This window comes from Wyeomyia smithii, chromosome 3 (genome assembly GCF_029784165.1).
Source record: "Wyeomyia smithii strain HCP4-BCI-WySm-NY-G18 chromosome 3, ASM2978416v1, whole genome shotgun sequence".
NCBI lineage: Eukaryota > Metazoa > Arthropoda > Insecta > Diptera > Culicidae > Wyeomyia > Wyeomyia smithii.
Window position 1 is genome coordinate 204,058,257 of NC_073696.1, and position 24,133 is coordinate 204,082,389.

General features: G+C 39.3%; 1 protein-coding gene across 3 annotated transcripts in view; it reads left to right on the forward strand.

Moving 5' to 3' along the window:
* LOC129726830 (protein lava lamp) overlaps positions 1-24,133 on the forward strand; it is a 302,877-nt gene that overhangs the window by 35,144 nt on the left and 243,600 nt on the right. For all 3 annotated transcript variants that reach the window (XM_055683970.1, XM_055683971.1, XM_055683969.1), the window contains exons 2-4: positions 1,188-2,145; positions 2,203-2,473; positions 19,368-19,481. In XM_055683970.1, coding sequence (XP_055539945.1) covers positions 1,442-2,145; positions 2,203-2,473; positions 19,368-19,481 — 1,089 coding nt within the window. In that variant the 5' untranslated portion in view covers positions 1,188-1,441. The remainder of the gene's footprint in view (positions 1-1,187; positions 2,146-2,202; positions 2,474-19,367; positions 19,482-24,133) is intronic.

A 24,133-nucleotide genomic window follows, 5' to 3' on the forward strand; every position in this document is an offset into this window, starting at 1 on the left:
AGAGTGACGTTGTACGATATGGTAAAGTTAGTTACTAAAAATATATTCGATTAGATCATTTCCATTCGTGCAGTTTTTCACGGTATATTCTTTGATTTGTTTCGTACGCGCCCGCGTTCCGGGAAAGAGAGATTATGAGTAATTAGTTGTTTTGCAAAATGATTTACCATTTAACCAAGAAAAAGAAGCTGAAGTTGAAAGTGAAAAGTTTGTACAAACCTAATTAGCCCAAAGTAACCCATTAACCAAACTTACTAACTATTCTAGTGGGTTTGCCACCTAATCTATCTTACGCTGACGCAAGTTGTTGCTGGCGTCTGCCGGTACAGAAGCGATGGGAAGAAACATTGTGGGTGTGTGTTGCGCCAGTAGACAGTCTACTTAAATGATGAATGACTAGCTACTGTGCAACAACTTGACCTGGTCCGATGGTGGAATGAACTAAAGTAAGGCAGAGTATTTGTTTGGCCTTTTTTAGAACAGAATGTTCCATTTCTTGGTAAAACTTTTAAAATACCAATCTGCCACTCAAAAGCATAACCGATAAAGAGTTACTTAAGTCAACCACCGATGGGGCTATGTTAACATTGAGCATTAGTAATTCAATCCGCTGTGGATTCCGGAGTAAGGTTAGAAGAGAACCTATTTAGAAATGGAACTTTCACAGTTAACTCACTCCGCACACTTGACATTTTCTGATTTCAATGAGTATGCGGTTTAGGGTATCATACAGAATATGAATCTAGTTACCGAGTATAAATCGAAAAGATACAGATATAATAAAAAAAATATAGATCTTTCTGTCAAAGTTTAAAGTAAAGAGTACACTTGTTGTGGGGAGGGGCATGGAAATCAACAATTATTTGTGAAAACATTATCACATGTTCGCATTTTAGGGGCCATCCACATACCACGTGAACAGCTTTGGGATGGGGGGGGGGGGGAGTTGGTTAATGTCCACGGTCCATACATTTTTTTTCGAATTTATATGGGCAGTTGTCCACGGAGGGGGAGGGGGGGTCAAAATCGTTAAAAATCCACGTGGTATGTGGATGGCCCCTTATCTGATTTTAAGGTCGCTAATGTTTCGAAACGCTCACTATTTACTTTTTGTATTCTACATATTGACGTCTGATTCATTCTTCGACCTAATACCAATGCTCTTCTTCATCACGTTTCCGTTCCAGTTGGTTGCATCCCTGGCCGAGTTCAAAATCGACAGTACCGATTCATTGACATTGCATTTCAACAGTTGTTAAGTGGGATTACAATCTAACCAAACTCACGTGGTAATAGGACAGTGATACAGGACGAAGTGAAAAAAAAACACGAGAAAAAAAGAAAACCTTCACCTGAAAGAAGAGAAAGCACTGGATAAAAAACAGGGTGCTCATTAACTGTTTCATAAATTAAAATTAAATGTTCAAAACCGAAAATCCCAATGCAGTCGGCAACGTTGGCAGACATGAGCAGTAAACAGCGTCAGCAGCAGCAGCAGCAGTACCAGCGGGCAAACACAGGAATCTCCTGTGGCGCGTCTGGTTTACCACAACGAGAAGTAGAACGTAAAATCCAAACCGCCAATCAGAGCGATTGTGACAGTGAAAAGGTGACTTTGTATTTAAGTGCCCGGAAAGCCAGCGAATATCATAGTAAAATGGCCAGCATAACACAGATGGAACCAGCTCAGATGGCTGTTCCGATTCGAAAAAGTTCCAATGTGATCAAGTGTGATAGTGATAAGGAGGTGAATTCGCTCAAAAGAAAGAAAATGCCTTTGCTGGGCAATGATTCTGACCATCAATCGCGAGTGCTGAAACAATCGGATGCGGAAAATATCCCACCGCCTGCATCGACGGTCATCAGTGCTGCCGGATTTTCCAGTAGTAAAAGGATTAAGATTGATCCGCAGGTTGATGGCAAAATTGTCGCCAGTAAGCCACCGATTCCACCAAAACCGGAAACTGGCACGCGATCAGCGCAGCAACAGTTAGGTACAGGAAAGTCAAAGAAACATGCGGTTTGTGAAACGCAAAATGCGTTGACCGTTCAAAAACTGCTCGCTCAGAACGAACAGATGCGGCTGGAAATCAATGAACTACGCGCCAGTTTGGCCACCGAACGAGGTGCCGTCAGAGTGTTGAGGTAAGTTGAACACAGTTATTTCGTTTTAAGATTATTCTAGTTTTTATCCCTTTCAAGAGCACAAAACGAAACAGACTTGCGGCGTTCCAAAAACGAATGCAAAAAGCTGCAAGAAGCTTTAACACATCAGAAGCGCAGCTCAACCGCAAATACACTGGCGCACAAACGTTCGAATCGATCGGCCAGTAGCAGCGCAGAAGATCGGCACAGTGTCCAAAGTGGCCACACTGCATCGTATGTTCACCAGCTGAATCTGGACATTCTCAAACTCAATCAGGAGCTTTCCGCCATGCGAGAGTCGAATAAGTTCTTAGAGGATAAAATTCAGGTGAGTGCTGTAAAAACTTGTGTGCTACACTATGGGCCAACTTGTGTGCAAACTTGTATGTGGTATTTGCTAGCGTATGCAAGCAAGGCGGGATTTAAGGTTGAAAATGTTGCATAGTGATCAAAAATTAGAGTTTGTTTGTTTCTTTAGTATTTTTCATTTTTGTTGGATACCATCTGGTTCGAGTTAAAAATCAGGACACCTGACACCGTTTAATCTAACCTATTTCTATTCTTCGAAGCATAAATAATTAAAACACGTAATATTAAATATGCCTTTCAGAATACACCAATATACGCAATTATTGATTTAATGTGTTTTTCAGACAAAATTAATCAAACAATTCTGAGTTATTAGCTATAAATTCGGCACAAATAAAATTGTTTCATATTAAACTCAATAATTGACAGATGTTGTTGGTGTCAACGCACAAACTCCGTCTCTTTACGAAAACTAACAAACCACGAAAAAAATCGCTTCAGTATAATTTCACACCATTGATTCTTACGAGATGGAACAATAAATTTGAATGTCTTTATAAAGTTCTACAGTAAAAGTTGTAAAATTGGAAAATCAGGACAAATGCTAGAATATGAAAAATAAATCAGGACATTCAAATAGGATTTCAAAATTAGGACATGTCCTGCTAAATCAGACCGGATGATATCCTTAGGTTTGCTTCATATGTGATTTCGGGTTTACCAGCTGGTCTAGTATGCTAACCGTCGTATGTTTAAAACCCTAGTCAGGAGAAATCGAGAAAAATAAATACTTCGACCTTTTTCTGATATTCGTTTCTTTTGTAAACGCTCTGTTGGATACCATTTATCTCTTTTGTTTTTTCTATTTTCTGTTCGGTTCCTTGGAAAGATCAGTTTACTGAATTATTTGAGATATTAGCACCTACGTGAATTTTCATATGAAATTGTCAAAATGTGCGTGTTGACAAAAGCAAATATATTTCCTTCTTTCTTTTTCGTACGCAAAAACCGAACAAATATCAGCAACACCGTCAAAACGAATGGTTACAGATGCTATATCTTCTGTTGTACATAATTGTATAAGTCGGCGAAAAATACGTTTAGCATATTTATGTTTTTATGTTCTTAAAAGATCCTTTTGGTTTGAAAACTGGGGCAGTACTGAAATAAAAATTGTCAAAATGTTACATTTCTGTCAGGAAACCTTTAGATATTTATCTCTTCTCATAGAAAAACAAAAATCATCGGGCCCAATCTCGTTATATCTGCCAGTACCTTTTACTGACCTAACAAAAGAAATGTCATGGTGGCAATCTGTCATAACATGTGCGCACCTATGACCTCCCTGTTTGTCGTCTACTGATACCTATCTAGCAGAGCGCACTTAAGATATTATTTACGAGCTGGGTGCCATTCTCAATCCCAACTTCAATTGATGATTTGACATTGGTCCAACCCCCAGCGTCGACACGGGTCTGACTGAACCAAACAAATGAAGATTGGCAGCTTTGACCCGTGCGAGATAAAAGATCTCACATGCTACTTACTGGCATGCTGCTTGCATAATCGCTTCGCAACATCTTGATTATCTTCCCGCTTTCGGTTGCCATAATTCAGCCAGACGCAGACTTGAGGTGTCCAATTAAATTACTACAATTTACTGCTCAGTAATAGTGACAGTACCTCAATCTGTAGGTCTGCAGGCCTTGGCGGTAGTAAGTATTATTATTTGGCCATTTGCATCGCAGTTCGAACATATCGTAAATTAATTTAAAGAACATCCATATCCGTGCAGTGCCGCCCCCTCTGTCGTTTAGTTTTCAACAATTCAACCATATCCGAAAGGTTATTCCTTGTTTGGATCAACAATCAAAACGATGTCCTTTATGGAAGTGTGTAATGTATGGTTGCCATGTCACCTTTTTAAGATCCGATGCAACACCTTGACGAATTCGCTGGATAAAGCATGTAAATAATGAAACTGAAGCCGTTGCTATGAAATTGCATGCTGGGCTTTCCTCTTGTCTTCATTGCAAATAATCGCACACCATAGGGAGATAAAAATGTATTAATCAGCCCCTCCGTGGGTACCCGCTAACAGCAGCGGCAGCGTTCATTCCGGATAGTAGGTAGTAAGGAAGATTTGTACGTTGATGAACCAACTGACTCACGGTCATGTTCCGGCCTCGATCGGTCAGCAATCGATTGCGATTAGCACCCAGCCAGACAGGCCGTCTCCATTGTTGCGCTTACAGTCGTCGCAGTGATGCTGCAGAGGTCATGCATTGATGTAGGTCGCATGCTGTGTCGATTAATTGGATTTACTGATTGTTGGTAATTTTTTATCGGTTGATAGCTGATAAACTGAATGACACCGGGATGCATTTTTGGTGCCAAGGTACAATAGTTATGCTAAATTTTTTGTGTAAATAGGGTATCGAACTTCTTCGTCAGTGGTTTTCTTCGGCCCCCTTTTGCATAAGATTGCTGCAGAAAAACTGCCGAAGAAAACCACTGACGAAGACGTTCGATACCCTATGTAAGACTTTTGAGCAATTTTTTTCATTATAAGACGTTTCATGGCAAACAGTACTTAAAAACTTTCTAAAATTCATCACAATGGTATTAAGGATTTATTAGAAAACTAGCTGACCCGGCAAACTTCGTTCCGCCGCCTTGAGTTTTATTGACTGTTGTATTGCAAAAACTGAAATATCTAACTGCTGCTAAAAAACATACCTACGATATGTTTCGGCTCTGATTTGTTTTTAGTTTTATTTTCAATCCTGCGCTCGTAAAATTCTACGTTTTTATTTCATTGAACATTTTGAAGCACCTTTCGACCATAATCAAATCATTTCAATACATTTCTGAAAATGAACAGTCATTCTTTTAAATATTCTGAAGAAAATTATTACGTTATTTATTCAATTATTCAAAAGCTTGGCTTAGTGCAAATATAGTAATACTCTTCTGCCTGGCCAATCTCACAGGAACAGATTTCATAAAAAACTTCAGAATTCTAAATAATTCAAGCTTAAAATTCGGAATATACGAAACATGTGAAAGTGGTCAAGGCGGTCCTAGCCACTAAATTCTATATATTCCACAATGTTGGAGTCAGGATCACGCGAATATGCGACATAGAGCTGTCCATTAGAGAAACATGAATACTCGGAGTTTATGCCACAAATTTTCAGTGACTGTCCTTGGGTTTTATCAAAAGTCATCGCGAATGCGCGACGCACGGGAAATTGCAGACGTTTAAAATTTAACGGTAAATCGGTAGGAGTAATCGAGATACGCGGGATTATTACGACTTCTCCTTTGTAGTTTCCTGTCAGAATTGTCGCTTCAAGGACATTTGCCACCGGGTAGTGGCAGCAATGCATTTGTTCGGTGGTAAATTTGACCTTGAATCTATAAAGTAGTAGTATTTGAAAATATTTGATTAGCATTTTTCTCTCAATTGAGTGTTTAAGTTATTATACTTTATTTTTCTTTTGTTCAAGACTCGTTTAAAGACTATGGAAACTAATTGTGTAACTGACGATTTTGAGATATATGGGGTGTCGAACGTCGTGCATTTCGAGCTGGTTTTGTTCTTAACCGGTCAACTTCCCTTCGGGACTCGTATATTCCCTGACTTTTTAATATTCTATCTTCAGTGTTGCGGAGCCTGACACTTTTATTGACCTGCTACTACTCGTGTCTTAACTCGCAAAACTGGAACAAAAACAACGAATTTAATTTTAATTCAACGGCATGTTAAGTATTTAAACATTCCACTTACAACAACTTCATCTGAACAAAAAACACTTCGACCACAGCAGAAATTTGTCAAAGTCAACTGGAAGATAAGCAAGAATCAGTTTGATCATGTAGATTAGGGAACATTCCTTTTATAAAATACCCTTAGCGGCATCTTCGTTAGGAAGCATTACATGTGGACGAAAATTATTCAAAACCAACTGAAACCAGTATGAATACTCCTCAGAATTCTTGCAAAAAAAAACAAATTATTATTTATGTTTATTACGTACCGACAGTGTCTTCTTCTTTCTTGAAAAACAGTCGCAGCACAAATTAACAGAAACCGACGTTGAATTTAAGTGGCATCAACAGAAACCAATACGAAAATCGCATAGAACTATTCCATAAAATAATTAAAAATATGAAGGGTATCGTTTAAGTACGCCCCGGTGATGAAAACTTGTTCGAATTTTTCCGATCAAAGGCAACAGAAAATCGTTACTCACTAAAACTCACAGAAAACCTCTCAGAATCTCAGAAGGGCGGGAAATATCAAGGGTTGGTTTTTAACGTTTTATAACTTTTCCAGTTGATTTTCGTTATTGCCATGGCATAGTGACAATATGGTTTTGTCCTGAACAAAAATTCTCGCAAAACCTAATGGCCAACCATTTTTCGGGTATCTTTTTTTTTCAAACATACATGATACCGACTGTTTTTCACCTGACCATGTGACATAAAGCTGTTTATGCGAGAATATGCATATTTTAGGTTTAATGCCACCAGTTATCAGGGCTTTGGGCATTATCGAATATCACTCAACTGCGGAGCGCGAAGGTACATACAGACGTTTGAATTTTAATGGTGAATTGGTAGGTACACGGAGCTTCGAAATATTCGCTTCAATGACATTAATATTTCATTGATTTTTGAGACAGATCTGCTGCCTAAGCACAGTGCAATTGACACTTCGCAACATTATAGTTTTCAATTCAACATTCAACAATTAATTATAAATCCAGAGATTTGTAGGAATGCAATAGTGCCTTTTTAACGAAACATGAACAGAAATCAATGTTTTTTGAGAAACAAAAACTACACGTTTCTTTTACCAGCTAACAGAATCATTGCAGCATGAGCAAATGTCAATGATCTAAGTCAGTGTGCATTTTAGAGAAAATTGAACAGATTGATTAGATTCGAGCAATGGTAAATTAAATCATCGCACATGTAGTGTTATTCTTGTTATTTCATTTCATTTATCAGATAAATAAAACGATTATATGCAACTTTGCTCAAATAAGCCAAAAAATTTGATTTACATTATCAAGTATATGCCCTTGAATAAAATCAATATAGCGCTTTTGCATAGAAAAGGTGTAGTAGGCAGCGAAAACGAATATCACTTTATATGTGAACCATTAACAGGTGCTTGTTTACTCAACTACGACGCCTCAATAACGACGCTACAACAGCTTGCCAACCGGTCATAGTCTACAATCATAGTAATCTAATGACGTTGTTCTTGGAGTAAAAGGCGGGAAAAACCGAAAATATATTTCAATTTTTTTCTAACTTTATCAGTTGATTATTGTTATTTTTATGGCCCATTAACTCGTCGAAGATAAAGACAAAACAAACACAAAAAGATTCATTCAAATCCGTTGATTCTACTTCGAGTGAAACGCCGTTATACAGACACCAACTTATTTTTATTTAATAGAAGATAAGAATTATTGTAATTCTGGTACTATTTTTTATCTTTCTCCAAAAACGGCATTGTATATGGTTGTACGTTGACCAGGTAAGAGTAAAATGAGCAAAATTTGACTCGTAAGGTAAAATTTAACCTCTTTGAATATTGCAACACCCCCTAAAAAGTTTAGCATCACCTGAAATCAGGGGCTAGAAGTGGCTGTCAGATTACATATAAAGCGAGCGTAACAAAAACCGCCGCCATGCTGAACCAACCAATGGTTCCTTGACGTTTCTTTTCACGCGCAATCACGAGTAGGGGAGATTGGTAACCGTGGTTACATTTTCATATTTCCGAGTTTGTTTATTTAAGTTTCGGGTTCTTTCGCTAATTTTGTTGCGATTTTTTAATAAATATACCGTTATTGTAACGCTTATCGTGTGATGTAGTAAAAGATGAAGTGCATTATTCCGTCCTGTGATAGTAACATGCATTTTGCATGGAATAAATGTGGAGTTTCAACACACAAGTGAATAGTACAGCTTGAATCGCATGTAAGCCTTACTGATAGATTGATATTTAAGATTTCCCACTGATCACAAGAGAAATCGTCGTTGGTGTCGAATTCTCTCCATTTCCGGACTGTCAAATCTGTGTGCTGCTGGGAGCAAAACAAGCCCAAGGATTTGTTCTCACCACTTCTGCGAACAAGATTTTTATTCAGTGAACGGCAAGCGTAAGAGATTGCCGAGTGCAGTTCCGAGTTTGATGGTTGCAGGCATCACCGAATTGGATATGCTCGATAACGGAGACATCACCGGTTCGAATACCGGTAATAATTTTTTTATTACCATATCCAAATCTTAGTTTGAAGTTAATTTTAATTTAATAATATTCTTGAATTTCCAACATCACAATAGAGGGTCAATCTCCCTTAATTAATGTAAACAAACGACGCCATATTGTGTTACGGTAAAATCACTTGTCTTCAGGCCCCTGCCTGAAATAGACAAATATGTCGTGTTTCCGACAACCTAAAGAGCTGCAGTAAATTTGATCAGAATGTCAAAGTCTTCTGGGTGGTGAACAGTTCAGTGCGGAAATACATCGCAACGTGGTGCTAGTGAGCATGAAACTTGTCGTATTTTAACCTTGACTTATCTCTCGACTCCGATCTATAGAATGTTGCGGTCTTTAACAAACTTGTTTGAAAGTTTAAGGGCTTCTGGATGGTGAACAGTCAGTACAGGATTTCACTACTACGTGGCACTGGTGTGCACGCTAATGTTAGTATTTTGACCTTAAACCCTGCGATTCTCTTCCTAGAATATTGCAATTTCGGCACTGGTGATTGTCTTAATTCGTGTGTATTGCCGAACGAAAGATGACGCCGCGCCGCTATCCACAGTATACATTTCCAAGCTGCAGGTTCACTGCTCAATTGAAAATTGACTAAATCGAGATTAAATTAATTATCTCGGCCTGCAAACCGTTGCGTATTACGATTATGCATTATTGAAGAATTTTTTTCGCTAACCAAATTGTAAGAATTTTCAGTGAGTGTTAGTCTTTACCTGTATACGTACATGGCCGGACTCAACGTCAGTAAAATAATTTTAGTCTTTGTTTGAAGTTGGTCAAAAGCAGTGGTGGGCACCATTCCGCTAATTCGCTAATTAGCGACGCTAAAATTTAGTTAGCGATTTAGAGATTTCGCTAATTTTTGAGCTGATTAGCGAAACTGTTAGCGTCGCTAAAATTTTGGCCTTCGAAACGCTAATCGCTAATTCGCTAAATTTTGTAAAGAAGCGACAATAGAAATATTTAGAAAAACTGTGAATTGCTGATGGCGTACGTAAATTGCTTACAAAGATGAACTGATGAATACTTTACTGCGAAAGTTACTTTTGTCAGTTTTTTTACCCTAGAATGTAGTTCCAGTTATCGTACAAGCCACAGGAGCATTTTGAAGAACAAGCACAAGGTCTAATTGAATTTTCGGCACACCAAGAACTTTGGTAAATTGCAATGCGCTTGAAATTATGACAACTTTGGTTCTACTTTTTCGATTCAGATAATAATTGAATTTTCATGAAAATATTCCTAGAAGTATCTTTTTTTAATGCAAGCTAAAAAACTTTTGTTATTCTTGTTTTTACAAAACCAAATATGAATACTGTTTCGTGAACCTCTTATTGTAAATAGCTTTAAAAAGTAATTGGTTTCGTTTGTTTAACCAAAAAAAATCAAAGTGGTCCAAATCTTACAAAACACGAGCAATAAATATAGCGATATGACTATTTACATATTAAAAAGTTAGCGATTAGCGAAAGTTCCGCTAATGTGGGTTTAGCGTTTAGCGTTTAGCGATTATCGAGCTAAATTTTCCGGTTAGCGGCTTAGCGATTAGCGTCGCTAAATTTTCGCTTAGCGGTGCCCACCACTGGTCAAAAGTGATTTTCTGTGAGCAGTTTAGGCGTCTCCAGATGATTCAAATTTAGTTCACTGAATTTAGAGCAATAAACCTCATAGGATGTAAAAAGAATTCAATAGATAGTAACATTTTTTTGTGTGGGGAATTCTGAATTCAATGGAAACTGAGGCGCGTTAAAACACATCCCGAACTGTTTCGACGCAATTTGCTCTGCATCGCATGTAGCATAGCATCGGCCCAAGGCACACGGACAACGCAATAGAAAGCTGTTTTCACACTGACAGCTAGACACAGGCGGCAGATTGATCGCTAGCATTTACAAAAAAGGTTGTGTGCTGCCAAAATACGACAAAGCTTTCTCTGGAGGCAGTGTTGGCCAATGCACCTACCGCTGATGCTACCGCTATCGTACAAAGGCAACTTTTTACTAAAGGAAGTGCCGCTGCACCTACCACTGATGCTGTTACCACCACTACTGCTACTGATTCTCAAAGATATTAGGTATTAAGTTTATACTCAAATAGATACTTTGTTGCACAATTAATTATCGGGTTTAATGCTGATCGCATTTCTGTGCTATCCCCGACAGTGAGAATGAAGCGTTCTTTTAAAATACAGTGGAAAGTTGTTTGGTTTAAGTTGGTTTATTTGACACGGCACGATACATCTTATGTTTTACTGAACCAGATACAATTCTTATTATGTCTAAGTTAGCTGGAGAAAGAGGGAGGCCATTTTTTTATTTCTCGCGGCCGACTACGAGCTAGTGGGGATTGAAGGTTAGAGGAGGGGAGGTACAATTTTGAATTAAAACTATTTAGCACTTTGTTTTTCAACTGGTAGAACAGTAATAGTGATGTGGCGCAGTTTTGGTCTGAAGTGTACATAGATGTTGGCTCTAGTGGAAAGTTGTTCTCTCACTGAAAATTTGACGGCCCACATTTTTTGATTACCAGTATTTCAAAACGTTTGTGTGTTATCAAAATAAGGCAACTTTTCATTGGAGGAAATGTCGGCTGTTGTACCTACAAATGATGCTGCCCGCTTGGCAGAGCTGCATGCCACCGCAGGTCGATGTGTGGCGATCGTCGAGGGCACACCATACATGTGTGACCACTGACAGTACCTAACAGTCCCGGACCAGCATCGGGAGGTCACCTAGGGGTGGTGAAGGTCAAACTATGGACAGTCGACTCCTCGCAAAAGCCACAAGTACCCGGAAGCACCTCAGACCATTGGGACTGATGCCAGTAAGGTCCCAATTATGACAACTGGTAGCGTAGTAAAGGTATATGAGTTGCACCTGTATCGAGCTCTTTTACTAAAGACGCGTGACCACGGCGAGGTAATACCCAGTGCAGGGGTCTCCGTCTTATAACACCTGGCAGGACCTTCAGTACGTTCTGAATCCATTGCTTGGCGGGAACCAGGCAGAAGTAGGATCAGATGGTTGTTCCTGACTTGCGCCAGTCGGGGAGTCATAGTTGCTGATAAGGCGCTATGGCTGCCTACCCTAGCCATGACCTCACTGCTTCGGCATAGGTCACTATGGGACCACACAGGCGTCTACTTTACCATGGACAAATATAGCGGCTGGAAGGGGGTGCCAATTGACAAAAGATAATTCCATCCAAACAAAAAGAGACTGGTGCAGAGGGTCTACCAAATTTGGCTCTTTGTGCGAGGTGGCATCCAGCGGTCTCCGCAGTAGAAGGCGAAGACGGATGCGGTGAAGTCTAGAAGTGTGAAAACGGCGAATTCGTCCGTGTTCACACCAAACATAAACGGTATTTTGCTACTCAAGGCCGTCGAAAAGTGCATGGACACGCGGCCGAGAGTGGCGGCGTTGTCCATACAACTAGACGCCATAATCGAGTTCTCGGCGATCAGGCGGAATATCGCTAGTGACTTGAAGTAGAGCCTCTTCCTGCTTCGAAATACCATCATTGAAGCCAGGAAAGAGCACGAAGAACTCGTAGCTCGAATGGAGACGGCCGAGAAAGCGGCCATCCAAAGGAGTACTGACAGACGCCCCCTCGTTCGCAGCGGTTTGCTTTATAGGGCAGGTCGCTAAGCGAACGAGGCAGTCCCCTGGGGAAGTGTCCCCAAGGAACACCAAGAAACGGTTGGTTGTGCTACTCCCGCGGGATAGCACACCAACCGGTTCAAGGTCCGCCGGAAAACCGGCCGAGATAGAGACGGGCAACTCTTGGATTACTGTAGAGGGTAGGAAGCGTCAGGAATGTGCGACGCGACAAGATGGCGGTGCGGTCAGCGGACCAAGAAAGGTCAAAACGGCGCGAAGTAGGGGGACGCCCTCATACTCAAGACGGATAAGTCTAAGTACTCATAAAAGTCTTGAAGAAGATGACTAGCGAAACCCAACTCAAGGATCAGAGGGCGAACCTGCGCTGCGCTGAACGCCAGAAGTCAATATTTGCAATTTTTATTTACGGACTCTTGGTATCATCCTGGTTACGGAAATACACTTTTTGAGTGGTGTCTGGTCATTTTTTACTATTTGGGTAGTATCCAGACAATTAACGCTGTTTTCAGGAAACCGGAAGTTGCCACCTTTGATTCCCAAATAATTATTCTTTAGCCTAAAGCCATGGTGGCTCGTGCCGTATCAAAAAATTTTCTCCACTTTCCTTGGTCCTTGGCTACTTGTCGCCAATGTCCTAGGCATCTCGACACTCGCAGATCCGCTTCGACTTAGTCAAGCCACCTAGCATGTGAGGCTCCTCTGTTTCTGGTGGCGTTGGAGTCCTTGAAGAGAACCAGTTTTACCAAACTGTCGTCCAGCCTATTGCAGCCTCGTGACCTTCGTCATGTGCTCGTGATTCGTGATTCTTGATACTCCATTCAAATATTGTCCGCAACACTTTCTGTTTTAATAAGACCAGTGCGCGTAACGTATGCATTAAAAATGGACTTCTTTTGAATGGTGATAAAAAAAAATAACTAAGACAGATAACTGAGTTCGATAAATTTCCCATGGAAGGTAATCCTGTTAGCTTCCTCGCAAAAAAATTTTACGTCCTTGCGTGCGGCCTTCCGGCAGTTAACCGTAACATTCGCCATGGCGGACAAAAACATACGTGTAGGCATGGTTTTCAATTCTTTCGTCGTTTAATTTATCAATTCCTCCTCAGTTTTCGTAACAAAATTGTTGGAGTAGATCTTACGCTTCAGGCTTGGCCAGAAATACTCAATGGGACGCAACTTGGGGACGTTGAGTATTCAGCTGCTCCATCTCCTCCAACGATCGCTTCGAATAGTGAGCCGACAACTTTGACATCCCTTTCTCGGTGATTGTCAACGACAGCAACACCTTCTTGGGGAACTTTCTGTGTGAAATAAACTTCACCTCGGTGCTCACTTCCTTCGTGGAAGTTGCCATCCAGGGTGAGACAGGTCTCGTCGTCCATCACTACCGCTACGTAGTGATTTGCCGGGAAAATCGATTTGACCATCTTATTTAGGTGCTGCCGCTGCTCCATTGCTTGTAGCTCCGAGACTAGTGGACGGGACTGCTGCTTCCTGACATGTTGTTGACAAGACCCCTGAGTTATAACTAGTCGATTAACTGTCGAAGGATAAGGAAAGGCAAGGATCTCTGAAGGTTTATAAGTGTGTGTAAGTGTGAGTGCGTGTGTGTGTAAATGTATGTGCATCTGTTTGTTTGTTGAGGGCTGTCATTCGCACACTCATTGCGCTCAGTGTGTTAATTTTACGTCAAGGCACAACGAGAAGGGTACCTACACATTTCGACAACCAAAAGGCACAAAGAGAAAGAGCACAACAAAATGACTATGAAAGATATCACCAAGTGAGAAATATTTCAAGAGAGGGAGAACGGAACAACACTTTGTGCTGCTTTTTGTGACACATTGCGTGAAAACAAAGAGCTTCCGTTTGAGCAGTTTGCGTTGCGTTGCGGATAGGACCATATATATTTTTGAGAATTCATTTAAACACGATTCTCAATGGCGTGGGTGTGTTTCTTAGGACATATTACGCACGTCCAGACATGTCCCGGTATTCATATACAAGCGCTACATGCATTCACCACTGATACCATTCATTAGGGTGGTAATGAAAAAAATTGTCTTCGTCGCATTTAGAAGTTCGTTCAGTCGAAAAGTGAAACTTTACCCGATCGAGTTTTCTGATTTTTTTTTTTTGAAAACACCAATTCTCGATGTTTCATGAATTTTTAAGACATTTGGCATCAGATTTTTTTGATATTCAAAAATTTATGAACTACCTAAAAAATGCTTTCGTGTTCCCGAAGTCAGATTAACCCTTTCCCGCTCATGGTGACTCTAGAGCACCAAGAATTGTAATGACCATACCTCGACAAAAAATATATTATTTGAATTCTTTTTTTCTACAAAATCTTGCATTTCTAAGGTACTTTCAACTTGGCATATCAAATGTCAGATTGATTCAATGTTTGAACTGTTATCAAGAAAACTACAGAAGAAAGTCCGAATTTTACGATAAAAAAATAATATGTGTTTTTAGCAACTGTTTTTCTATAACATTCATTATTCGTTTTTTTAATAAAAATAACTTTTACGTAGATCTCTTGTTCATTGAGTGTAACGGTCCATAAAATTAACAATTTTTGTTCTTGTTCCCTTGTTCCATAAGTTTTTAAATAGTGCCTTAGAGCACCACTGGGCATACTGAGACAAAAAAAAACCGCCGTTCTTCTCACTACGTGGTGATTCTAGAAGGAGGTGAATCAGAAGCTGATGAGATGGGAAGCGACATTGAAGATGAAGTTGTTTGCGATAGATCCATTACCAGATGAAGTTCATAAGTATTTTTTCTGAGACAAACGAGGCAGAAGTAGAGACACCAGCAAAACGGACCAAGAAAGAAATGAAAGTGGGTCTAAAGGCATTGAAAGCGGACCAAAAACGAAAACTTACCATTTCTGGGAAAAGCTGCAAGCCAAAATCTAGGTACATGACAACTCAGAGATGAAGAAAATAGGAGAACTCGGATATGAAAAGCTCTTCAAAATTCGTCTTTTCATCGATGCATTTTCTAGCCTAGAACATTCCTTACTCCATAAAAAATAAATCATCAAATAGTCAGTCAGTCAAGTTTTTTTTCGAAAACTACGTTGTTTTCATTATTTTCTATAGTATTTGAATAAATACTTCAAAAAGTATCAGAAAAAAATTTTTTTTCGTGTTTTTAAAAAAGTCCCTGCTGTGCTCATAGGTGCTCTGGAGCACCATTTCGAAATTCGCTTTTTTCTTCAAAATACAATATTTTACAGTGATTTCAACTAACCTGCAAAGTATTTTGTCTAAATTGACCCGGAAAGTATTTTTAAATCATGAAAAACCTCGTGAGCGGGATAGGGTTAAGCTGAAGTTTAATATGGGAACTTTTTTCGAGGACGAAACTATTGAGCCCTACTTCTAAACAAAATTCGAAAAGTCGATTTCTATTGCCACCCTACTGTTCATGTACGAGACATATTGCGGCTATCTCCTGGAAGAAACCATTTTTAGTTTTGAAACAAAACCCATTGAGCGGCACTGAAAATTAGCTCCCAAATTATTTCAGTAGGAGTCAAATGAAGTGCAAATAGTAGGAGGGTGGTATTCAAGACACGACCGCATAGTTGACGTAGGACTACAATAGTTTTATATTTCCCTTTGAAGCTCTGTTTGATTTGAGCTCGTTATACTTATGACACGGTTCGATTTGTGCACACATGTGCCAAAAACGAGCGATTATGTCCAATTACATTTTGTAACCATCAGTTCCAATTGTAATGTGTTGACTTTGCCAACCGTAGAAATAGCCATTGCGACTCAGACCCCCTTAGTACGATCCTGGAAATAACGCCCGATAGGTGAGTGATATCCCTCCACGTCTGGTGCTTTTGCGTCTGGGACGGAAGGGTCGCTCATGTCGGTCCGCGATCAGATATACCTAGGTATGTTTTGCCACAAGGGTTTTGGGCCATTAAACACCAATGACCTAGGAAAGTGTTGCCAAGGTATATATGAGAAAAACGTCACAATTTGGGTAGCTCAAGAAGGCTTATAAGGCTCAGCTGAACTGTTGAGCGCTTTTTTTACGTTGATTAACCAGCGAAATTGGAAGTGCGCGCGTAATAATATTTGATAGAACAAAGAGTTTTCAAAACGGTGTAAAGCAGTGTAAATTGTAAAGCGAAAAAATTAAAAAGGCTAAAAGTCTTTGTAGTCATTGTATTTAAAAAAGTTATTGTCCCTAAACAAAAAGGGAGAGTCAGTGGAATTAAAAATTAATTATTATTTTTATACGAGTGGAGAAGAAACAAAATTATTTATTGGAAGAAAATTGTGTCGTAAAAGATAAAAAAATAACTATTTGTGCAACAAGAAAAAGGTCCTTGGGGGCCTTTTTATGTTTTGCCCTGGTTTTCCACCAGAACCTATACTTCACAGGCTGGATCACGGAATGCATCGAAGTGCATGCCAGGAGGCCATTCTATTTTGGGCCAACAATACCCACCATCAGTTGGGGCGTGAGACCTGAATACGCCATTGTCCTGAGGCGCGCGCACGAGCGAAGATAAATCCGGGAACCCGAACAGTGATAGCACCGTATCCAACCCAGGAGCTGCAACTCGGAGAGAAATTACAGCGAGGTCAACTCGCAAAAGTTCGGGAGAGAAAATCTATCGCTACACTGGCAAAACGAAGCGCAAGTAACCTAGGTTAAGCATAATATTGTCTTCAAAAACTATGAATACAAAAGATTGTAATTTAACTGTAGGATGGCAAACTTTTAAATTTACGCTAGTTTACACCCCCCAAAAAATTACGGCATAAAGTACTTAAAAAGAGGTAAAAGCCCTCGTCGCTAGTTAGTCTCATAGAAAAAGTGTTCAAAGTTGAAGCTTTTGAGCCCGCGGAAAAAGACGAATATCTGGCAAAGCTTTCCACCTTGTTCGAAGTTCGTTCGTTGTTTCGTGCTCCTTAGGTTTCTGGTTGCAGAAAGACAATAAGCGTGGTGGATACCGAAGCAGCTTTAGGCTCACATCGGATCTGATTCCAGCCTTCTCCCCCCCCCTTTTAGCCCTGAGCAAGCATAGGCTAACAATTTCTTAGTTTTCTTGATTATTTCAACCAATTTAAGCTCCACATCCTCCAAAAGAAGGGTATTTTAGCTCTTTATGTTGTCGAAGCAGATGACCGGAATCGGTAAAACGGTTCCTGGAATATGACCGCAACATGTGTCAGTAATATAATGATTATGATCTAAGCAGTACTAAACTTCTAATAACTCGGGTAATAATATCAAGTATCTAGGTCGTCAGCTTTAATTCATAAGCGACACCTCAAACGACTTGGAACTAAAACTAGTTCATTTGTGGAAATATCTATGATTTTTTCATAGTCATGAGACGAGAACCGTTCATTTTTGGCAACAGAAAAATTCTGCCGTGTCATGTTGGGCAAAATCGAACGGGGTCTGTATTTTGATTATTTATTTGCAGCACTCTATTTTAGAAGAAAAAATGTTCTCTTTAATATTGATGAATACCATTCATTCTGATACAGACAATTTTCTTCAATACGCGAAAAGGCAAGCTTCTATGCAGACAAAAATTGAATATGATTTAGTAGACTTTAAACAACATTTATTTGTCTTGTGAACGATGGCTCACTCCCCGATCACCAAGCGGCAAAGAGAGTTCGTGGAAAAAATAACGATAAAGAATTACAATTTTTAAACAAAAATGTATATTCACAGAGAATTTAAAATGGACATGAGAAAAACAGAATGTAGAGTTCAAAAATAAACAACGCATTTTATCTGTACAATGAACCTGATTCATATACCCTGCTATCTACCTCTACCTCTACGCGTTAACCCAACACGCCCCACTGTGCGTCGACAGCGGCAGCGGAATTGGCTTGGCTGCACATAAATGAATATCGAGTTCTACTGCACTGATAGACGACGAGTGACCTGCGCTCTATTCAGACATTGCTCGGTGCAGTACTGTTGCCTGTGCCAGCATGTTCTCCTTCAAGACATCAGTTTTAATAACATTCTAACAGCAGAACGTAAAACTGTCTGATAATGGAGGTGGTTACGATCTTTCCGAAAAAGCTTCACCTTCAAGACATCAAAATAGTCTAGGCTCATGGAAGCAAACATTAGTTGACCTATTGGGACGGGGAGATTTTTTTGCCACTGCTATACAGGATATCACAGCAGGCAGTTGGTGTCTACTCATGAAATCTGTGCCAGGCGTGCTCCCATGTGATTGGTACATTGTTCGTGAAAATTCGACCTTGAAACTTTTATGAAATTTTCACTGTTTAACAATGAAATGATAATGATAACTGGGAAATCACAAAATTGTCCATCATTTTATCAATCCAACGACATATTGATTATTGTAATCTATCATGTGGTTTCATCAGTATTACCGTTTGAAATCTTTCATTCGAACGTTTCACCTTGGTTCTAGTTTCCGCAGAATGTATCTCGATATAGTGCGGTTAGACGTAGTCCAACGTCAAAATAACGCGTAAAAATGTTCCCATCTGTTTATTGAAATGCTCTTGAATCGATTCGTGCTAGCGTGTAATGCTTTTATTGTGAAAGATTTCCTCCAATCATTTTACCCGAACGCATATCTTGAGCAACAATTGCTATTTGTACTGAGAACCGATTGCAAATCACTTGTTCAAATCTTTGCGATGTTTTCGTGTCGATCGCGATTAAGCGTAAAATGTTGTATGCTTTTATATCTGCTTCCTACCGTTTATACCGAACCACTTTTGTTTGGATGCATTTCCTAACTAACCAGGCGAGAAAAGCCCCCGGATTAGCATAGCGCGTACCAGACGATGCTTTTTTATGGATTCGGCACTGCTTATTGCATTGTTCATTGTTTCCTCGCCGCCCAGTCGAACATCTTTTTCGTTGTCATAAATTCCGTTTCTCATTTTCTTATGGTGAATTTTTTTTTGCATCTTCCTTCTCCCGGCGTAGATTTCCTCGGAGGCTGAAAGGCGGAAAGCGTCGGACATGCGAGTGCAAAGGGACCTGTATGAACTACGGCTGACTCAACTGACCAAATCTGCCAAAAGCGAGATCCAAAGACTGGTAAGTTGTACCGATTAGTCCCGCTGCGAATGTGGGACATCTTTTGTGGTTTTAAACGGCGTCGTCACATTCATTGGGCAGTGTTGAAAGACCACCTGTGCGGTTGTAGTGACCGCAGAAACTCTTCTTCTGATATTATTCTTTGGTGGTGCTGTTGAAATTTCGAGATCGATGAGTCACGACTAAAATTGCTTGGAGGTTTCCGATTCTTAGAATCTCTTTGATGGTACGTTGAGGGAATTTGTAATTTTTTCCAGGTTGTATCATAAGTAAATTTTTATATCTAGCATGGTAGTTTTGTTCTTCACTAGTTTGTTGATCGCAAGTTTAATACTTATTTTACTCGCCAATATGCGAGACTGAGTTCTGAATCATGTAATAAGCGGGAACCTTCTAATTACAATTTAAAACGCTGCCTAAGCAGTTTTGTTCCAAGTTCATATGAAAGACAAAAAAAAACCATACCTGTAAATTCATACTTTCAGTCTGATGACCATCGGACAGAGATGAATGGAAGGATTCAAACGCACGCTGCCTGGACGGATGATTGTGATGGCGTTGTCTTCACCATTGGAATACAAATTTTGCTGCGGGGTATTCTTTTACTTTCTGGCGGCTGTTGGATAAAAAATGATGCCCTTCGCTGTGTAGCCAGTAGTGAACGAATGAATGTGTGCGATGTGCATGCTAAGTTTGGCTCGGGGCGGATTCTCACGCCTCTGTTGCCTGACTGAGGATCAACTGCTGCTCAGTGGGTCTATACTTTGGCATGGAATGTGCGTTTGAAGAGATGATTTTTAAGTTTTTTTTTTCAAGACGAATTGATAGTTTAAAACCACGAGATGAAGCAACAAGGGAGAAGCAACAAGGGAGGGAGAAATTCCTCAGCAAACTTTTTCTACATAAAAATACTTACAACTTTGCGAAATACTTCACCAGTCTTAAAACGTAGGAACCAGTCCTATTCCTACGCACCTGATTGTAGACTTTAGCAACTTAAAAATTTAACAAACCTTTTTAAAAGTTTTCGGCAGAAATTTTGGAAATTTCGCCAAAGGAGATAATAAAACTTTCAGGTTTGCAACAAATTTCTACAAGTTACTAAACTTCATCGAGAATGTGCTGACATTGACACAAAAAACTCCGAATTCGTTCGGCTTTTGATAATTGTTGTTTTTTCTTTTTATGCAAATAGCTATTATAGCTATTATGTGTAGCTATTTTGTGGTAATATATTTTCTTTCTGTAGGGCAAAGAAATGTAATAGCTTCGATCAATCCCTATCCTCTGCATGTAAGAGCAATTCAAATGATTTTTTTTATTGTTTCATCCTATCGTCACAAAATTTCGACATAAATTTATCAATTCATACAAAAGTACATTATATTAAAATTCGTAATACCATTCATGAAAAGCATCTTTTGAAAAAGCAGTCGTGATGAAATTCCCAAAAAGTTAAAATTCGTCGCTTTCCTTCAAGATATCAGTTTCATGTGAGTTTATTTAGGAAATAAAAGTAGGAGGGTGGCATTCAAGACACGACCGCATGACGTTGGACTACGGTATTCTTATATTCCATTAAACAAATAATAGAGTGAATTGCAACTCTAGTATTTGCTGCAATTTTATCTAACAGTGCATTTCTGAACGCTGAGACGTTGAAACGTTATAAATAATAATATATACTAAAAGAATGGATACCTTTTATTTAATCGCTGTCATTTCATACATATTCGAATCAAACCTTTGTTCGTAGCTGCACTATTAAGACAATCATTTAATAGAGCGAATTGGTAAAATTTTCCTATCTAAGCAAAAAGCAAACTTAACGAAACTATCTGAAATTGGAGCCCAGAACGATTCAAACGAAAATTTTAAATTTAAAAATTGTTTGACATTAAATCGATAGAACTCATGTTAGGGTAGCATGTATTTAAAAAAAATAGGTTTATTTCAATAACTTAATATAGCAAGAGCTCATTTACACGTTTTTCGGTAGTTGTTATCAAGGTTTTGGTGAGTGACAGGAAAATAGCTTAACTTATTCAATTGTGATTTAGAGCATTTCTAATTGTTTTGTTATTTTTCACGATAGCGACAAGTTTCTTTTTCTGTGTGCGAGAGTCAAAATCAAAACCGCGCACCGAGAAACAAAAACGAAAATTTAATGAATGCTCATTAAGAAAACTTGCAACTTTTTTTATCAATAATTTATGATACTAAAAAGAACCTGTATTGATCTAAATGAAATTTCTAGTAAATAAGTGTTCATTCATAGGCAGTAATTTTTCCTCGACCAATAAAGACTGGCTGAAGAAGTTAAAATCGCTGCTGTAAAATCAAATTCACAACCGTGTTCGTTAAGACGTTTTAATATTTCTTATAACAATAATAATCTTTGATAAACACCCGCTATAGTTATCCACACACATGCTATAACTATTTATACACACGGTTAAACTATTCATACACACGCTGTAGTTATAGTTTTTTATACACACATGCTATCTCCATCCATACATACGCTATAACTAATCATTACACACGCAGCAGCTATCCACACACACGCTATAACTATCTGTACACACGCTGAAGATATACACGCAATAGCCATAATATGCTACACATGCTAATGTCTTACACACGCTATAGCTAGCCATACACACGCAACAGCGCCATCCCTATCATCGCAAATGTCATAGCAATGCAGATGCACATACGCTATATGTGCACACTGCACACACACTAAATGGCGGTAGCTTTCCTAGTGGCGGTGCTGGCTCGTGCAGTTTCTGGCTGTTTTCACCCAACGATATCTGAATTGAATTGGTGGGGTCCAACTCAGATCGAAGGGGAACCGAACTAAATGAAGAAATGCAGCTGCCCACTACCTCCGCCGCTGCTGCCAGATACCACCGCTCTGGTTCTGCTGCAGCTCAGTTTCGCCACTGGAATCAGCCACCGCTGCTGATTATTCAGGACCGTTCTAGTGGCCTTCCACTTGTTAACTGATGACTGCTATGAGACGACGCAGGCTATTATATAGCCAAAAGCAAAAATCCATCCAGAGTAGGCAGTGTGACTTTGCCCTCGTATCCAAGTGAGTTTTAAAACTTGCTTGCACATTTATTTTCGGTTTGCACGTAAACCCTACTAACAGTGCATTTGAGTTTCAATCCTGCATAACAACAATTGCATAAAAATTGAAATGCGATGAAATTCGCGCGCCGCGTCTGCTGCAACAGTTTGTTGCATTGTCCTTTGAAAGCATAAATACGATCTAAAAACAAAACTCATCGCGTTACATCATCGCCTGCATCGCTGGATACATCGTGCACTGCATGCATTGCACGCATTTAAACTCAATCGATCAAAGTGTGCGGTGCAAAAAACTCAAACTATCGAGAGGAAGCAGATTCAAGTAGGATTCAAATCTGAAAAAGTGTTACTCAGTTCAACATTGCACGAGTTCATGCCATCACTGAATCCATCCGCGAGCAAAGGACAAGCGAGCTTGTGATTGGTTGAATGTGCACGACTTTTAACACAACTTTTATCTAGTTTAGTATCGAAAACATATTTAAATTATTATATGACAATCTTGCGCAATATTTCCCCTATCAATCAAGCCATTGGTGTTTAGAATCTGTTCAGTGGTAATGATAAAAGAAGCATTTTAAAACGGTGTTGAAACACCTGTTGCAGCTGCCGAAAGCGAGCTCGTTATTGGTTGAAAGCTGCAGACTGTTTACAAAGTCAGATCGGTTGTATCCGTTAGTGTCGACTGTGCTTGTGATGAGAGGTAGTGATTGGTTGCTCGGTATGATTCAGACAATCGATGTGATTTATCAATTTTTCAATAGTGTATCTCGAACAAAAGGTTATTTTTGTTACATAAATTCAACCGTAAAAGAATTTCTGATCGGTTGATGCCAAAACCTCGAAATTCTGAAAAGAAATGGCTGATATATAAACGCTCAAAACCTGACCACTTTTCCCTGGTTTTCCCTGGTTGAATTACGAGATTTTCAAATTCAGGAGCCTAACTTCGATATAGACGTTAGTCCAACGTCAAAATGTTAGTTGATCTGCTAGGGCGTGAATATTCTGTCGTACGTGCATAACGTGTACGTGCGTGATTTCATTTTTTTCTATTTAACAGGGAAGCAGGAATGATAACTAGTATGTTAAAATTGTTCTGTTTTTTTTAACTAAGATCAAATACTGAACTTCGTGTGGGTTTCATTTTCGATTTTACAGAATATATTCCAATATAGAAAGCAAAGACGTAGTTTTTCGTCAAAAATCACTAATAATATAACCAATAAATAATATTCTAAAATTGAATATAGATCGCATTTGTGTAACTTTGCAACGGAAACTAGAGTCAGTTTCAAAACCAGGTCACGCATTTTTACTAGCCTTTCGCACACCGTCCCACTGGTTATATAACAAACGATCCGCTACAATCCAATCGTGTCAACTGTTTTTAGCACCTGTTCGACGAAGCGTCGTCAAATCGTGATTGGATAGCACTGACCCACTGATATTGTCGCGAGAAATGATGTGCAACAGAATAGTCGAACGAATAGACCAAATTTGATTATATATCTTTTTTTTTATTTTTTTTTCTTTGCCGGACTCTGACCGTA